Raw genomic sequence first — 15,925 nt, 5'->3', positions numbered from 1 at the left:
GGCCAGCACGAGCTGCCTTTCTTGGGCTGGCACTGAACTCGGGGCCGCAATAGTTCTGCAGTTTCAGGAGCGATGGCCCGAAACAAAAAGCCACCGGAAACAAAGGTTACTTTTTTTATTTGCGGCTAAGGTTTCCTAGCTTTGATCATCAGTGGATCAACTGGGTGTGGTCCCCACCTGAGGTCGACCCAGGTGGAAGTAAGGAAGAAGAGAGCAGCCCCTTCTCTCCGCCTTTCACGTTCCCGAAGCCCCTAGCCGTGCAAGCAGTAGTCAGTACAGCTTCACCCATCCCCCCATCCCAAGGTAGGCGGGGGACTAGAGGGAGGGCGGGGGAAAGGAGATGTGGTGGGCTCCAGCCTCTCCAATCAAGACCAAGGCACGGAGGAGGAGTCAGGACACCTGCCGCTCTCCTCTCGCCCCACCCCCCAGAAAACTTCTCCTGGTTCCGGGCCAAAGCAAATTGGAGCGTCGGGGCTGGGCAGGGGCCTTTGTTCCGTCCATCTCAGCCCTTCTCTTACACCCGTAGGTCCTCGCTTAAGACTTAGTTTTGTACTTCTCTAAAACACTTATCTTGTGTGACGGTGCGTTGTGGCTATTTGGGTTCAGGCTCCTCGCTAGACCGTGAGCTTCATGAAGGTGGAGACTTTATCATATCCACATCATATCTTCCTTCCCTCTTCCCCCCCCCCCCCCCCGCCAGAACCAGGTCCAATGTTTTGCGCATTGTAGACATTAAATAAATATTGTTGCACGAATGAAAATCGCTATTATAAGATCTCGCAGGTTTGGCCCAAGGGCCAGGCAAAAGATGGTTCCCACCACTACCGTCGTCCCCAGCCTTGAGGGTGGGGGTGGGGAGGAGGGGCAGGAAGGGCGGGCTCAAGCTCGGGAGGGGTAAGGGAAGGGGGCCCCCAGATGGTTGCCGCCTTCTGGAAAGCCGCCCAAAAGCCTCCAGCACTCACCCAGGGACCTCCCAGGCATCGGACAGCATCCATCCAAGCCCAGACCCTGCAGGGACCGGGATCCCCGACCCCTTCGATGAGGAGAGCCTGGGGCGACTGCTAGCACAGAGGGAACTGGACTCTGAGGCTGTCAGAGTGCGCTCGTACCTCGGATCTTTCCCGCGCTCAGCTTTGCTAGGTTTCAGGAGCTGTCCTCTGACTTCTTGTCCTGGTAGGGATACAGACAGAGTAGACGAAGTAGGGTTCCCAGGAGAGGGTACACAGAGCTGTCTAAGGTCCCTGTACCCCACTCTGGACTACACCCAGCAATTCAAGTCCGGAAGATTTCTGCTCTGGTTCCGGCTTCTCGAGTCGTCAGGGAATCTTGCAAATGCCTGAGTCTGGATCCTAGCTGGCCACTGAGCTGAAGCCTGAGTACGGGAAGAGAGGGGAAGGCAAGGTACCCTGGTTTTAAGAAGGTTGGTTTGGGCCCCTTCAGAGAAGTTGGTGATCCTCTATCCCTACCTCCTTGCCCCTTCTCCCAGGAACAGAGAATAAAAAGAGAGGGGCTCCAGAATGCGAAGAACCCAGAGTTCCAGGTTCCCAACTATCACCACGTGCCTCAGGTCCTTTCTTCCTCCCTTCCACCTCCTTTCCCACTCCGTTAGGTTTCTTCTCTTTCCTAACTTCCACCTCTTCTGCATAAAATTCCTGTCGTCCTTACAGTTGCATTACTCCAAAAATCAAAGGATCTGGATCTTCACCGTAGTAGGGGTGCTCGCATTTGGTCACCTCAGGTAAGTCGTCTTTGAGATGCTCCGTGCTCATTTTCAAAAAGACAACCATTGTCCGAGGGGTCATTGAATTGTGGGGAAAAGAGGAAGAGTTGTTGTTCTATAGCTGCCCTGCTTCAATACCTCATATCCCTTTCCCTGTAGACCGAATTTTGTCTAGGAGAAGAAAAATAAATCGGAGAAGGAGGGAAACTAACCCTAGAGGTGTTGTCTACCCCAGATCTGCCGCGTTTGACCCCAACTCATAAAATGTAGGAGCTGGAAAAAAAGGAAAAGGCCATTCGGTCTAACCCCATGGTTTTTACAAAAGGAGAAAATGTGGGCTAACAGGTCATAGAGATCTGTCTAATTTCACACATAGTAAATGGCAAAGCTAAAATTCATGTCTATGTCCTTTAATTACAAATCCAGCACTCTTGGACATACACTATGAATGTATGCTTGGAGAAATGCGCCAAGATTGTCTCCTAGAGATATTAAAGAGATGCACAGGAAATGCAAGAATCAGTCCTGGCAAATCCAGGACTAGAATCCAAGAGTCCTGACCCTTAACCTATGGCTTATCTACTTCCCTCAGAGCATGGTATGAAGGGTGGGATGGGGACTGATTGGTCTCAGTCATGGGACCTGGGATCGTAAAGGAGCTTCTCTATCATGCACCCCATGGGGAAGAAGTGTTGGATAGACTGGGAGAAGAAAAAGGACAAAGCAAACTGGAGAGGGGGTTATGGAAGAAAGAGGGAAGGAAGAGTCAGAAGGAACTAAGCAGCACATGGACAGCACATGGACAATACATGGAACTGTATTGAGGAAAAGCCTATAGTCAGGAATATGTCCATAGGGAAGAGTTGAGGGGGGAGGCAGTGAAAATGAAAGAACTTCGAAAAGATGCAAAGTCCAATGTGGTATCTCTGGGGAGATAAAAGAAAATCTTCTAGTCTCTCTTTTTCTTCCTACCCTAGAGAAACAGCCCTGTTCAGCCTCAGCCCTGTATCTCTTCTCTTCCTTGAGCTGAAGGGCCTGTGCTTCCAAATGGTCTCTGGGAATTCCTTGGGGCAGTAGGATAGGGAAATGTTTCTTACTGTCTCCCCATTTCTTCAAACACTGAATGGAGATGGACAGCTTGAGAACCCCATTTGACTAGTCTCCTTGAGGCTCTGCTTCAGAATCCATCGAAAGATGGTTCGTGACAGATACAAAAAATAAAAACCCAGAATACAACTGTTGGGGACTGGAGAAGGGGAGGATGAAATTAATTTCCCTTCAGACTCTGGAAGGACTAAAGAATGGAAAGGAGAATAGGATGGTGATCCATCTCCTTCTAGACTTAAGTTGATTGAGAAGTTGCCAAGTTCATCTGTCTAACTAGGTGAAACTGAGCATCAGTATAGCCCTAAAGACTGACTGCCCCTTATTCCTATTTATGACTTCAGTCTGATTTGAATTCTATTGGCCTGGATCAAGGTAGGTGCTGGTTGCATTTAAACTCTAGTGAAAACTCTACTTTGAAAATGGAAGCAGAATGGGACATGGCCAGTTCAGAATATTGTTAGAAATTGAAAATTAGCTTCGCTTAAGGGGTAAGTTGCCCCTTTCTCTGCTGCATCTGGGTGAATGAGAAGTGACTAGCTGAAGTAGGCAGGATATGTTCAAAAAGGGGTGGGGAGGTGGATTCTTCAGGCTTCTCAGATGCAAATATCCTCTATGGACCTTTCCTGGGTCCTTATAAAGACCAAATTTAATGGTCAATTCCATCCATCACGATATAGAAACCAGAACCAAACTTCATTCTTATCTTTCTTATCTTGAAAATGCTTTATAATACAGTCAATAAAAGACTGACTATGAGCTTAAGAAGTTCTAGGATCAAGTCCCCCTTGGCTGCTTCTCATGTCATCTCAGTGAATAAGGCAGCTCTCTAAATTGTAAGTTAGAGAGAAGGTGCCAACCACCTGGGACTTCCCTGTCCCAATGAAATCAACTGTCCAATCCCTTTTCTAGCTACATTTTATGGATGGGCTGTGACCTCAAAGACTTATGTTCTAAAGGCCATCGCCTGGTTTCTCCTATTTTTGGCCAGAATTCTCATGCTTGAGTCCTAAGTAGAGTTGGGGAAAGGGACTGTACTTCTTGAACCAGGAGGGAACACTAGGTGCATTTCCTTTAACTGATTACTTCTTTTCCAGCTGAAAAAGAAACTTCCCATAAGAAAATAAAATGTCTTTTACTGAGGTTATTGGCAAGAGCTGACCATGACACCCATGAAGCTGAAAATGGAACCATCCTCCCTCTAACTCCCCATCCCTCTTCTTAAATTTCCTCCTGCTTCCAAAGTTCTGTGTGAAAGGACTATGGTTTTAGCAAAGGCTGATGGACAGGATGGGTGGTGTGTATGAGTTCCTCCCCTGGGCTCTGGTCTGAGACACTAGATTTAAGTGTCTCATGCTGTACTTTGACTCACCAACAGACCTCAAAAAGAGGCAGGAAGTTTAACTTTATGCTTCATGTTGCAGCCCTACCAAGACCCAGGCCAAGCCCCCCACTTCCTGAGCTCTGGCTTCCCCCCTCTCTGCCCAGGTGGGATCATAGCCCCACCTTTGGGGGGCAATAGGCACCAAAAGGTAGTTGATAAATATTTATTTAATTGAATTGCTGTGGAATTTGTTTGTGGAATAGTCATTTTCCCAGGACTCCTACACCTTGGGCCCACCAGAGTGCACGGGAGTGGTTTCCTCTCTGACTAGTCTAGATGCTGACAATGGTGGTGTCCGTGAGTTGAATAGACTAGGATGAAAGGCGCAGGTAGGCTGATGTCTTTGTTTTGTGTCAGGCTATAATTGCCAGGCAGCCTACACCCAGACAAGAGATTATCGATGGTTTAAGGCAAAGCCTTCTCCCCTGACTTTGGGAATGGCTGTGTTTTGTGTGATCTGAATGTTTGTCATATGGCATCCTGTGCTAATGGCCCAGGGGAAAGGAAGGGAGGTGTTGGTTATGGGAAGGAGGATCAGGTCTTGGGCATCCCTGAGAAAAGGGCCTCCTTCATTCACCAGAAACATTTGCCTGGTATAGAAGGAAGAAAGATGCAGAGGCAGCAAGATGAGATTTTTCTGGAGTAGGAGCTGAAGAAGGAAGAATTGGTCAGTGGGTATAGGGAGATGGGGTCTGTGTAGAATGATTCAGACAGGGGATTCCATAAGTTGGGTGTCAGTCTAGACTCACTGGCTCCTCCTTATAGCTCCAGAATCTGAAGCTGCTGAGCCAATGGGGCTGGATATGAAGCGCTGTGTGCTCTCCATTACATTGGCCCTGACTGTCTGCACAGTTATTACCCTGGTGCTGACCTTTCTAGCCACTAACACCACCCTTCCTCCAGGAACCAAGGTGATTACATCCCATAGCCCTCCTCCTTTTGTCTATCTCATCCCCTAACCTCTTGTCTATGTCATCCCATCCCTTCCCCAAGGATCCTAGATCTTTCTTTCTTTACCTTTAACCCCTCAAATTTAACATAAAAAATTTCCTTTCCTGAACCTTAAAGCCCTTCCCTTTTTTCCTTCACTATCCACAGAGACCAAAATTTTCCTTTCTGAGCCCCTAAACTCTATATCCTGATATCCTTCTTCCCTGATCCCCATTTCCTCTTCTTCCTATATCTCCAAATCCCTTTCTCCCCAAACTTCGGCTTCATCAGCCTCCTCACTTTTTCTGAGCCCCTCAAGTCTTCCTTCTTTGATACTCCCCATCCCTTTCTTAAGCTTCCCAAATTTTCCCTTCTTAACCCTCTCTCCTTATTACTTTCCCAAATCTCTGACCCTCAAACTTACCATTTGGGACCTCCCCAAACCGCCTCCCCTCTCCTACTCATCCCTCAGTTCGGTCTCGTGTTTGATGCTGGTTCCTCGCACACATCCCTCTTCGTATACCAGTGGCCGTCGGACAAGGAGAACAACACAGGCGTGGTCAGCCAGACCATGACGTGTGATGTGGAGGGTCTGTCCAAGGGCGGGAGAGACAATGTGTACTTGGCACCTCACGGGGTCCACCCCTACCCTTCCCTGCAATGCCCGTGGGTCTCTGAGGCTCACTCTGCCCCTGGGTATCCCTCCGCGGTCCGCGGCCTCTCCCGTCCTTCCCTGGCCCAGCTCCCATTCACTCCCTGCCCGACCTGAGCTCGCGCACACCTGCCCGGGCGCCCACATGATTCCGCCTGCAGGCGACGGCATCTCCAGCTATGCTCGCAACCCAGAGGCGGCGGGAAGTTCCCTGCGGTCATGCTTAGACGAAGCAGTGAAGTTGATCCCAGCCGCACAACTGGCCCAGACACCCGTGTACCTGGGTGCGACAGCGGGGATGAGAATCCTCAGGTACTAGCTCCTTTCAGGGCTGTCTATACTACTCCCGGCCCCACCCTTCCTGCACTCCTTCCCGAGCCTTCCCACCCCTCAGGCAGAAAAGGGGAACAGGTGGAATAATTTGGGTGATCTAATGGAAAGAGTGCTCGCTAGCTCCGGAGGGAGAGGAGGCCATAGGTGCAAATCTTGCCACGATGTGGTTAATCTTGGCCAAGTGACTCCAACCTCGGGCTCCTCATGTGTAAAATGAGAGGGTTGGAGTAGTTGACCTCTGAGGTGCCTTCCAACTCTGGATTTATGATTCCCAACTCCCAAGACCTTCTATTGGGCTACTTCTACCACTACCACGCCAACTTATGATCCCCTAACTCTACTTTTCTGCTTCCTTTACCTCAGCTCTGCTACTTCTTTGAGTGGCCATAGACAAATAGATGAACTGAACCAAACCACCTCTGAGATCCCTTCCAAATCTTTGAACTGTACCTGATATCTCTTGTTCTGAGAATTCCCATCCCTGCTTACTCTGGGACTCTTCCCTCCCTGTCTCCCTGGAAATTTTCTTTCTCCCTTTACCTTTCTGGTCCCCTACCTGACAGATCCTGAGTATCGGAGTACAGTAGAGGAGGAGAGGGAAATTGACTTTTGAACTTTCTTTTAGCCTGCAGAACCCAAAAGCTGCTGATTGGGTTCTGGCTGAGGTAGCTAAGACCATCCAGCAGTACCCCATGGATTTCCAAGGAGCTCGGATCATCTCTGGTGCTGAGGAGGGAGCATATGGTTGGATCACCATCAATTATCTCCTGGATACCTTCACCAAGGTTCTTCCCACGCCCTGATCTCTCTGAAGGCTCTGATCTTCCTACCTGCTATCCTGGCCCTGGTCTTTCTTGTATCCCATCTAACTCCTCAAATAATATTCCCTACCCACTTCCTCCCTTTAGAGCCCTTGATTTCCCCAGACCACATACCCTCCATAGGGCTTATTTTAACATTGCCTCTGTATGGACAGTATTCAATAAAGAATGGAGGCTGGATCCGCCCTCCCGCAACCAAGATGCTTGGAGCCCTGGACCTAGGAGGGGCTTCAACCCAGATCAGCTTCTTCCCCAGTGAGTCCATTGCAGACTCAGCCACTGCCTCCCATTTCCGTCTGTATGGCTTCAACTACTCCATCTATACACATAGCTACCTGTGCTATGGGCAGGCCCAGGCAATGAAGCAAGTGATCATGAAGTTAAGCCAGGTGAGCACCCTGAAGAATTTGGGGAATGGAGCAGAAGGATATGGTGGTGCACATTGTTAGAACATTGCATAATAGGGGACAGGGGATGCTGGCAGGGGTATCATAGGATTTATTCACAGGGAGTAGGGACAACATTTTTTAGTCTGGTGAATAGCAATAACACAAAGTCCTAAGAAAAATTTTGCAAAGGTATGACCCATGTTTCTATCTCCCGAACCCCAAATTCCTGAAGTACCAATGGAGTCCTTCTTGATAATCCTGGGTAACCCTGCCCCGCATCAGGGGGATGAATTCAACATCAACAAATATTAAATGCTTCCTCTGGGTTCTTTCACAAGAACAATATAAGGTACTCTCCCTGCCCTTGGAAAGTTCACAACCTAGAGGAGACAGAGGATCACATCCAGAATGAAAAAGAATAAGTTGCATCTCTGCTCTAGGAGACTGGGGTAGTCATGTGGGATAGAATTAAAGGCCCGGAGTAGGAAGAGTCATCTTAATGAGCTCAGATCATGATACTTACTAGCTGTCTGATCTTGCACAAGCCATATTACTCTGTTTGCCTCAGTTTCCTCATATGTAAAATGAGCTGGAGAAGGAAATGGCAAACCACTGTAGTATCTCTGCCAAGAAAACCCCCAAATGAGGTTATGAAGAATTTACATATGACTGAACAATAACAAAAAAGGGAAGACAGAAAAAGAGCAGATTCCTTGGGATCTGAAAGTCTCGAAGAGACAGTAGGGTGAAATGGAGTTAGAGTAAGAAAATCTCATTTCGGAACATGTTTCTGTTCTTACTAGCTTTGGGTCTTCTCTGAGTCTCAGTTCCTTTATTTGTGAAATCAGAGGGTTGAATGTGTTGGTCTCTAAAGTCCCTTTCAGGCCCAAATTATTATTCTATGAGACAGTCTTCACTTGCATAGCTGAGGGTCTGGGGTAGGGAAAGGGGAAGGAATATAACACCTACAGGAGGAAACTGGTGAACAACATAGATCAGAATGTTGGACTCTGATGCAGCTAAAGGGGTCGATTTGGGTTCCTGGAGGAAGTGAGATTTTAGATGGACTTGAAAGAGTAGTATTGCAAGAGTAGATTGAGTGCATGAGATTCTGGTTGAGTGTCAGTTGAGAGATGCCTGCTGAGGAAGGTTGGAGCTGGCACATGGCATCTGGCCACTGGGTAGCCATCAGTGATGAAGCTCATGAGATGCATACTCTTAAGGATGGAGTTTGCTTCCTTCAAAGAGATGGGGAAAAATGAGGAGTTGAACTGGCATCTTTGGGTATTCTCCTGCCCCATCTTGAGGCTTGATGAAGCTACACTCTTTTTTTATTTTTTTCTTATTTAAAAAAATTTTTTTGAAGCTACACTCTTATTATTCTCCATGTCCTCAAGAAGTTGCAGAATACCCCTGGCCAGATTGAGCATCCCTGTTACCACAAGGGCTTTAAGAAGAGCGTGATGGCCCAGTCTATCTATGATAGTCCCTGCACGTCCTACCTGCAACCAAGTGGCTTCAACTTGAACCAGAAGATGACATTGATGGGCACAGGCAATGTCACCAAGTGCCAGCAAGCCATCAGAGCCATATTCAATTTTACTGCCTGTGGTCCCCATCTTCCCTGTGCCTTCAATGGCACCTACCAGCCCAACGTGAGCGGCCAGTTCTTTGTAAGTCTGGGTCCTTGGGAAGCAGGGGTGATGATCTGGGGGGCAGGGGAAGAATATCAACTGAGGTCTCTGGGGACAACCACCCAAGGCTGCCTTTCCCAGGCTACCTCTCAGGCTGGGGTAGTGCAGCAAGCATTTATCTAGCACCGGCTGGGTGCAGAGTAGTGTACTAGATACTGCGAGAAATACAAGGTTTTATTTACATACATAAATTATCTATTTATAGGCCAGTGGTGAGACAGAACCAAGCCATGCACATAAATGACATTAATGTACAATGAGAAGCTGCGTGGTGCAATAAATGCTAACTTGGGAGTCAGGAGGTCTAGCTTCCAGTCCTCCCTCAGGCATATAACTGAAGGGGGATCATGAGTAAATCAGTGATCTTTCCAAACCATAGCTTCCTCTTTGGTTAAAAAATAAGACAATATTTCTATTGAGAGGCAGCATAGTATGAGAGATGTTTAGGAATCTGAAAATCTGGCTTCAAGTCTTTCCTTTGTTATATCCTGGCTAAGAGACCCTGGATAAATCATAACCTCTTCATGGCTCAGGTGGAGACAATGTTGACCTGCATTGTTAGAGGAAGTTTCCTTCCAAATGCATTGTTTTTAATTTTATAAGATAATTTTGTTTATCATTTTGTTGTTAATATTATATAATAAATGCATTAGAATGTAAAAAAGCAAAGCGCTATATAAGGTCGGTCGGTCAACAAGCATTCCCCACTTACTATGTGCCAGTGCTGTGTTAAGCTATTTCATCGGTAGGAATGGAAACAGGTTGGGGCAGCTAAGTGGTGCAGTGGATAGAGCACCAGCCCTGAAGTCAGGAGGACCTGAGTTCAAATCTGCCCTCAGACACTTAATGCTTCCTGGCTGTGTGACTCTGGGCAAGTCCCTTAACCCCAACCTCAGCAGAAAGCAAAAAGGAATGTAAGCAAGTGAAAGAGATACTGGTGGTAGAGAAAGGACATGCCATGGAGTGGGAACAGCATGAGCTCACAGAGGCAGGACCACAGGCCAGGATATGATTAGTGAATATAAAGGGGAAGAGCTTGAGAGAGGGATACAGAGAGGAGGAAAAGAGGGAGAGAAAAATTAGAGAAGACTGCAAAGATTTTGAATGCCAGGGCAGAAGAATTTGAATTTGACTCTGGACTATAGCAAGCCACTAATGTTATATCAGAAGCATTCCCAAGGAGGGTAGGGAGACAGCAGAGCTGGCTGTCCCTACTGACTCGCTGCTTCCATCTGGGCAAGCTCTTGGTTTTTCCTGGGCTTGCTGACACCCCATCCTCTGATTTTGTCCTGCAGGCTTTCTCTGCGTTCTTCTATACCTTTAATTTCCTCAACATCACCTCAGGGCAATCTCTGTCAGAGGTCAAGAACATCATTGAACAGTACTGCCACCGGAGTTGGAAAGATGTGAGCTCAGAAATAAATGAGAGTGGGATCCAGGTTCCTGGGAATTCCCGGGGAACCACGCTGATTTGTGGGGGGGGATTTGTGTGGGTGGAGGGGGGTTGCTGGGTGGGTTGTGAGCCCCAGTAGCCAGAGGCCAGAAATCAAAAGTCAGATTTAGATACCTGGGGAGTCCTTGTCGGCTATTAGATGAATTTAGTCTCTCATTCTTGTAGCATAATATAAGGGGAGGCGGTACTGTCTGATTATGAACAGCCCAAATTTAGAATCTGGACAGTCCTTAGGCAGAGCAGAACCACTAGCACCAAGGCCCCCAACTTGTCCGTCAGCCTGTATTCGTTCTACCAGCCAAGTCTGGGGCCTGCTTGTCCGTGGAAAGGAGAGGCAAAAGTCTCCTCCCCACCTCGGGACAGGCTCTCAGATGGCCCTGTCCACTCATCTTCAGGTGACTGATAGTTATCCCAAATACAAGGAGCAATGGCTGCAAGATTACTGTGCTAATGCCAATTATATCCTCATACTCCTCCTGGAAGGCTACAAGTTCTCTGAGAAGAGCTGGACCTCCATCAGATTCCAACAGAAAGTGAGTGTGGGTCCCTGGGATAGGAGGAGACAGTTATAAGAATGCCTCCCTACAGTATGTGTGAGGGGGCTAGAACCCTGAACTCTCTCAATTCTCTGGCTATTCCCTTTTAAGTTCCTTACCTAAGGGAGCAAAATTTGACAAAATGCATGTTTTTTCCCCACAAAAGAAGGAACCAAGATTGGTCTGAACCCTGTATTTACTTCTCTCTCTACACAAAATAGACTATTTTTTTTGCTAGTAATTGGCCTCTGTGTGATCTGAAAATAAGTCAATAAACATTTATCAAGCCCTCACTATGCTAAACACTGAGAATATAGGGAGAAGGGAGAAGCAAAAGATGGTCCTTAATCTCAAGGAACTCTCCATCTAATGGGGGAGACAACAAGCTACATACATTATTTGGTATGTATTTCCAATATACACATTGGGAAAAAAAATCAGCAGAAGGAAAGCGTTAGCATTAATGCTAATTAATTCCCAGAAGGACTGGGAAAAGCTTCCTCTAGACAATGAGATTTTAGTTGAGACTTCAAGGAAGCCAGAAGGCAGAGATGAGGCGAAAGTATTCTGGGTATGGGGAACAGCTAGTGAAGATGTCCCCAGTCAGGAAATGAAGAGTCTTGTTTGAGAAACAGTAAGAAGGCCAGTGTCCCTGGGCCACATAGGAGGGGCAGAGAGTAACGTGTGAGAAGACTGTACAGATGAGGGAGGGAAGGCAGGTTAGAAAGGATTTTGAATGCTAAACAGAGGATTTTATGTTTGCTATGGAAGGCATCTGGAGCTCCTAGAATAGGGAGTAATATAGTCATATCAGCATTTTAGGAAAATTCCTTTGACAGCTGAGTGGAAGATGACCTGAGGTTGGGAGAGCCTTGTGATAAGGCAATCAATCAGCAGGTTATTGCAATAGTCCATTCTTAAGAGTGTTCCAAGGTGGTGGGGGTTAGAAAAGAAAAGGATGTGTATTGAGAGATGATATTAAGGTCTTGGCAAGAGATTAGCTATTAGAAAGGGGAAGAGAGTAAAAAGTCAAGAATGACACTTATGTGGGGAGCTTAGGTAACTGGAAGGATGGTAGAACCCTCAGTATAAGAGGGAAGTTAGGGAGAAGGGAAAGTTTGGAGGGAAAGGCAATGAATTCTGTTTTGGACACATTGAATTGAAAATATCTGTGGATATTCAATTTGAGATGTCCAGTGAGCAGTTAGAGATATGAAGTGAACATTGAGATGAGAAGCAAATTTGAGAAACATCAGCATGAAGACCATCGAATCCATGGGAACTGCAGTTTGTTATGGGTTATCTGGGGATCAAGTATATGGAAAATATACTTAGTACCACTCTCCCCACTTCATTTCCTCCACTCCTGGCTCCTTCCTGCTCATGTCAAGTTGACTGGCATAGTCTGTAACAAAGGAGTGTTAGGCAGGAAGCTGAGGCTGGAGGAAGCCCAGGTTTTGGGAGGCAACAGGCGGGAAATCCACACATTCGTCCTGAAGACAAGGGCCTTCAAGGAGGCTTTAGGGAATACCAAAAGAATGAGAAGGGCGCTGATGTTTGATGTCAAATCCTGTAAAATCCCTGGTTTCCCCTGCCTTCTCTTTCATTTCTGCCCAAGTCTCTGCCTTTCCCTTCATGACCTCAAGTAAAATGTGCAAACAACCTTTCACTTTGGGCTTAACAGAGACGAAGTTAAAGTTTTCTTGTAAGGAACTTTTCCTAGGAAACCAAGTAGCAACAAAAAACAAACAGGAAACATAGGAACAGCTGTCTAGTGGGAGGATACAGGACTCTGATCTACAGAGAAGAAGAAGGGAAGTGAGACTTTCTGGTTAACTAGGAGGAGCTAGGGGTTCCCTGAATCCAGAGATTCTATATTTAGAACTGGAAGGTACTTGAAAGGTTATCTTGTTCACTACCATCATTTGAGGAGGAAATGAAAGCTCACACATGAGAAGTGGCTTGTCTGCAGAGGTCATAAATCACAGAATAAGGATTTGAGTCCAGGTTCTTGCATTCCAAATTCCAGAGCTTTCTTTAGGTGAGAGAATTCTCTTTAATTCTCTCTTTTTTTTTCCTTTTTATTAAATTAATGCTTTTCATTTTCAAAACATATGCATAGATAATTTTCAATATTCACTCTTGCAAAACCTTGTGTTCCAATTTTTTCCCCCTCCCTTCTCCCCACTCCCTCCCCCCTAGCTGGCAAATAATCCAATATATGTTAATTAAACATGTGCAATTCTTCTATACATATTTAATTCACTCTTATTTAAATGAGGGGGTGAACTAGATGATTTTGGGGATTCCATAGAATTTTGAAATGCCCCTTTGGCTCTTTTCTCTCAAAATGCATCCTTATTCTGCAATGAAAAAATTGTTGGATGTAGCATTTTCATTCTTTTTGTTGTTGTTTGCTTGCATTTTATTTTCTTTCTCATTTTTTTCTGGTTTGATTGGATTTTTATTGTGCAACAACATAATTGTATAAATGTGTGTGCATATATTGAATTTAACATATATTTCTACCATGTTTAACACATATTGGACTACTTGTCATCCAGGGGAGGGGGTGGGAGAAGGGAGAAATCAGAACATAAGGTTTTCAAGGGTTAATGTTGAAGAATTATCCATGTATATGTTTTGAAAAACAAAAGCTTTAATAGTAATAAAAAAAGATTATTGGATTTGCAGTCAGAGAAGCTGGATGTGAGTCCTGGGTCTTCCTTTTGTTAGTTGTTATGATCTTTAACTAGTCATCACTTGACCTTGCTGAGTCTCATTTTCTTTATCTGAAAATGGTGATAACCATACTTGTACATAGGTTATTGAGAGATAGAGATATAAGTTTTGGAAAGTACTATTTTAATGTAAAATAGCTAAGTGATGCAGTGGAGTGTGCTGAATCTAGAGTCAGGAAACTTATTTTTATGAATTCAAATCCAATTTTAGACAGTTATTAGTTGTGTGACCCTGCAAGTCACTTAACCCTGTTTCCTCTGTTCCTTTTTATTTAAAAACATAATAAGCTGCAGAAGGAAATTGCAAGCCTCCAGTTTCTGCCTGGCCTTGGCCTGAGTTAAATGGCTCTGAGAATTCCCTTAGCGATAATATACCTCTGAATCACACACAGTTTTAGGGCCCAGGGTAAGAGAAGTATGGCTCCACCTTCTCTGGTTGCATAGGGGTTCTTAGGCGCAGCCTCTGCTCTAATTCCTCTGTCCCTTGGCCAGGCTTCAGAGACAGAAATCGGCTGGACCCTTGGATATATGCTGAACCTGACCAACATCATTCCAGTTGAAGCTCCCACCCGGGTTCGGATCCAGAAGGAGGGGCCCTGGGTTGCCTCCATCATCTTCCTCATGCTTATCCTGGTGCTGCTGCTGATCCTGCTGCTGGCAGTCTTCCTCTGAGGGAGCTCTCCCTGACTGAACAGAGGCTTAAGCTCAGGGTTTTGCCCTGTCCCTATCTTCCTGCCTCTGGCTCAAGAAAGGGTCATTTTCAACCCCTGGCCCCGGAGGCCAAGGTGGCTGCTGGATGGGGGAAAGGAGGTGGCTCACAAGCACCCTGATATTTCCCATATTTCCCACCTCCTGTGTGTACCATTCCACTCCACATATCATTCTCATACCTCACTTCTCCCATCATTGTCACTGCTTCGTTCCCAAAGGTCCCCTCATCATCCTCCCGTTCTATTTATACCGTAGGCCTTGGTTAGGGGAGAAAGATTATGGGGTTCCCATGCAATCTTCCCCTGGGGAGACCTTTCCTAAGATGCTATGTACTCATGTAAACACATGCGGGGAGTCAGTGGAATGATGCTCTAAAGATCTGCATATTGAAGGCTCAGGATCCCCCTTTGGAAATCTGAATTAAAGTTAGGATTGTTCCAATCTAGATGTCTGACTGTAATAAGCAGGGGCTTTGTGGGGAGGAGAAAGGAAGCCAGATGCCTGATTCACGGGACTGACTGCTTGACTAAAGGCTCCCCCACAGCAAGCTGGGCCTTCCATCACGGCCCTCACATCTGAGTGCCTTCAATCATGGGCAGGGGCACGGGAGTTCTCAGGGTGGTGAGAATACCTTCTGTGTAGCATTCCCCTTCCCAGCATAAACATCTTAACCTACCCACTACCCAGGTCAGGGCACAGGTCCTGAGATTAGGGTAGAACACAAAGACCTATTACAATAGAAGAAAAGAAGGGAAGGAAATGAGCCTTGTTTGAATCATTGGGTTTGGCTCAAAGAGTGAATAGCATACATACTTAGTTTAGTATAGAAATTTGTCTTACTCTATAGGAAAGGAGGAAAGAGAAAAGGAAAAGGGGATGCTAACAGAAGGGAGGGCAGAAGTGGAAGGTGAAAGTGGTAAGAAAAGGGAAGGACTGATAAAAGGGAGGGCAGATGGAGGAAGGTGGGGATCAGAAGAGAATAAGACAAAAGATGAAGGATCTACAAGGAGTGAGATGGGAAATATTCCCTTGTTGAGGAGACCAAAGTATGGGGAGAAAAAATGAGGAATTATTACTTCCCACTGGAAACTTGGCGACTCATAGAGCCTTAGAGCATCCAATACATTAATTTCTGAAATCCTCCTCAAGTCCCTTGAGCCTCCAACTCTTGTTTTTGCATTCTCCTCTCTCCCTCCGAGTCTGTCCCCTTTCCCTGTTTTGCTGTTGTTATCAGCTTGGAAGAGGGAATGTTAGGTTAGAGTGAAGAGGGGGTAATCTCTGATGATTCACACTGTCCAGAGCTCCAAACATCCAAAGCAAGAGGGAGTGAAGCATTGTTCAGGCCCAGGTGATTCCAATGTACAACGATAGGACTGGAAGCTGTGCCTGAGTAACACAGCCCCAGAAAACGTGGCACAAATGGCCTGGATTCATTTATCTTCTGCTAAAAAATTCAT

General features: G+C 46.2%; 1 protein-coding gene across 4 annotated transcripts; it reads left to right on the top strand.

The window, feature by feature from the left end:
• Positions 1-886: 886 nt before the first annotated feature.
• Positions 887-14,913, top strand: LOC127549065 (ectonucleoside triphosphate diphosphohydrolase 8-like). Of its 4 annotated transcripts, none has more exons than XM_051976855.1 (11): positions 887-1,420; positions 1,668-1,738; positions 4,974-5,119; positions 5,611-5,728; positions 5,952-6,102; positions 6,749-6,908; positions 7,100-7,333; positions 8,734-9,006; positions 10,323-10,433; positions 10,876-11,013; positions 14,250-14,913. In XM_051976855.1, exons 3-11 carry the CDS (start codon positions 5,000-5,002, stop codon positions 14,427-14,429), a joined length of 1,485 nt encoding a protein of 494 aa, XP_051832815.1. In that variant the 5' UTR covers positions 887-1,420; positions 1,668-1,738; positions 4,974-4,999; the 3' UTR covers positions 14,430-14,913. The 4 variants fall into 4 exon arrangements, with proteins under 4 accessions (XP_051832815.1, XP_051832813.1, XP_051832812.1 ...); XM_051976853.1 differs by having other exon boundaries at positions 888-1,401; positions 8,731-9,006; XM_051976852.1 differs by having other exon boundaries at positions 888-1,420; positions 8,731-9,006.
• Positions 14,914-15,925: the final 1,012 nt, after the last annotated feature.

Source organism: Antechinus flavipes, chromosome 2, assembly GCF_016432865.1.
Source record: "Antechinus flavipes isolate AdamAnt ecotype Samford, QLD, Australia chromosome 2, AdamAnt_v2, whole genome shotgun sequence".
Lineage (NCBI taxonomy): Eukaryota > Metazoa > Chordata > Mammalia > Dasyuromorphia > Dasyuridae > Antechinus > Antechinus flavipes.
Note: the sequence above shows the minus strand (reverse complement) of the source record. Positions and strands in the feature narration are given on the sequence as shown.

Bases quoted from the DNA above. Each gene is read 5' to 3' on its own strand.
- LOC127549065 (XM_051976853.1), top strand. From the start codon at position 5,000: ATGGGGCTGGATATGAAGCGCTGTGTGCTCTCCATTACATTGGCCCTG. The intron at 6,909-7,099 runs GTTCTTCCCACG...CTGTATGGACAG, and splicing joins TCCTGGATACCTTCACCAAG to TATTCAATAAAGAATGGAGG. The intron at 11,014-14,249 runs GTGAGTGTGGGT...TCCCTTGGCCAG, and splicing joins CCATCAGATTCCAACAGAAA to GCTTCAGAGACAGAAATCGG.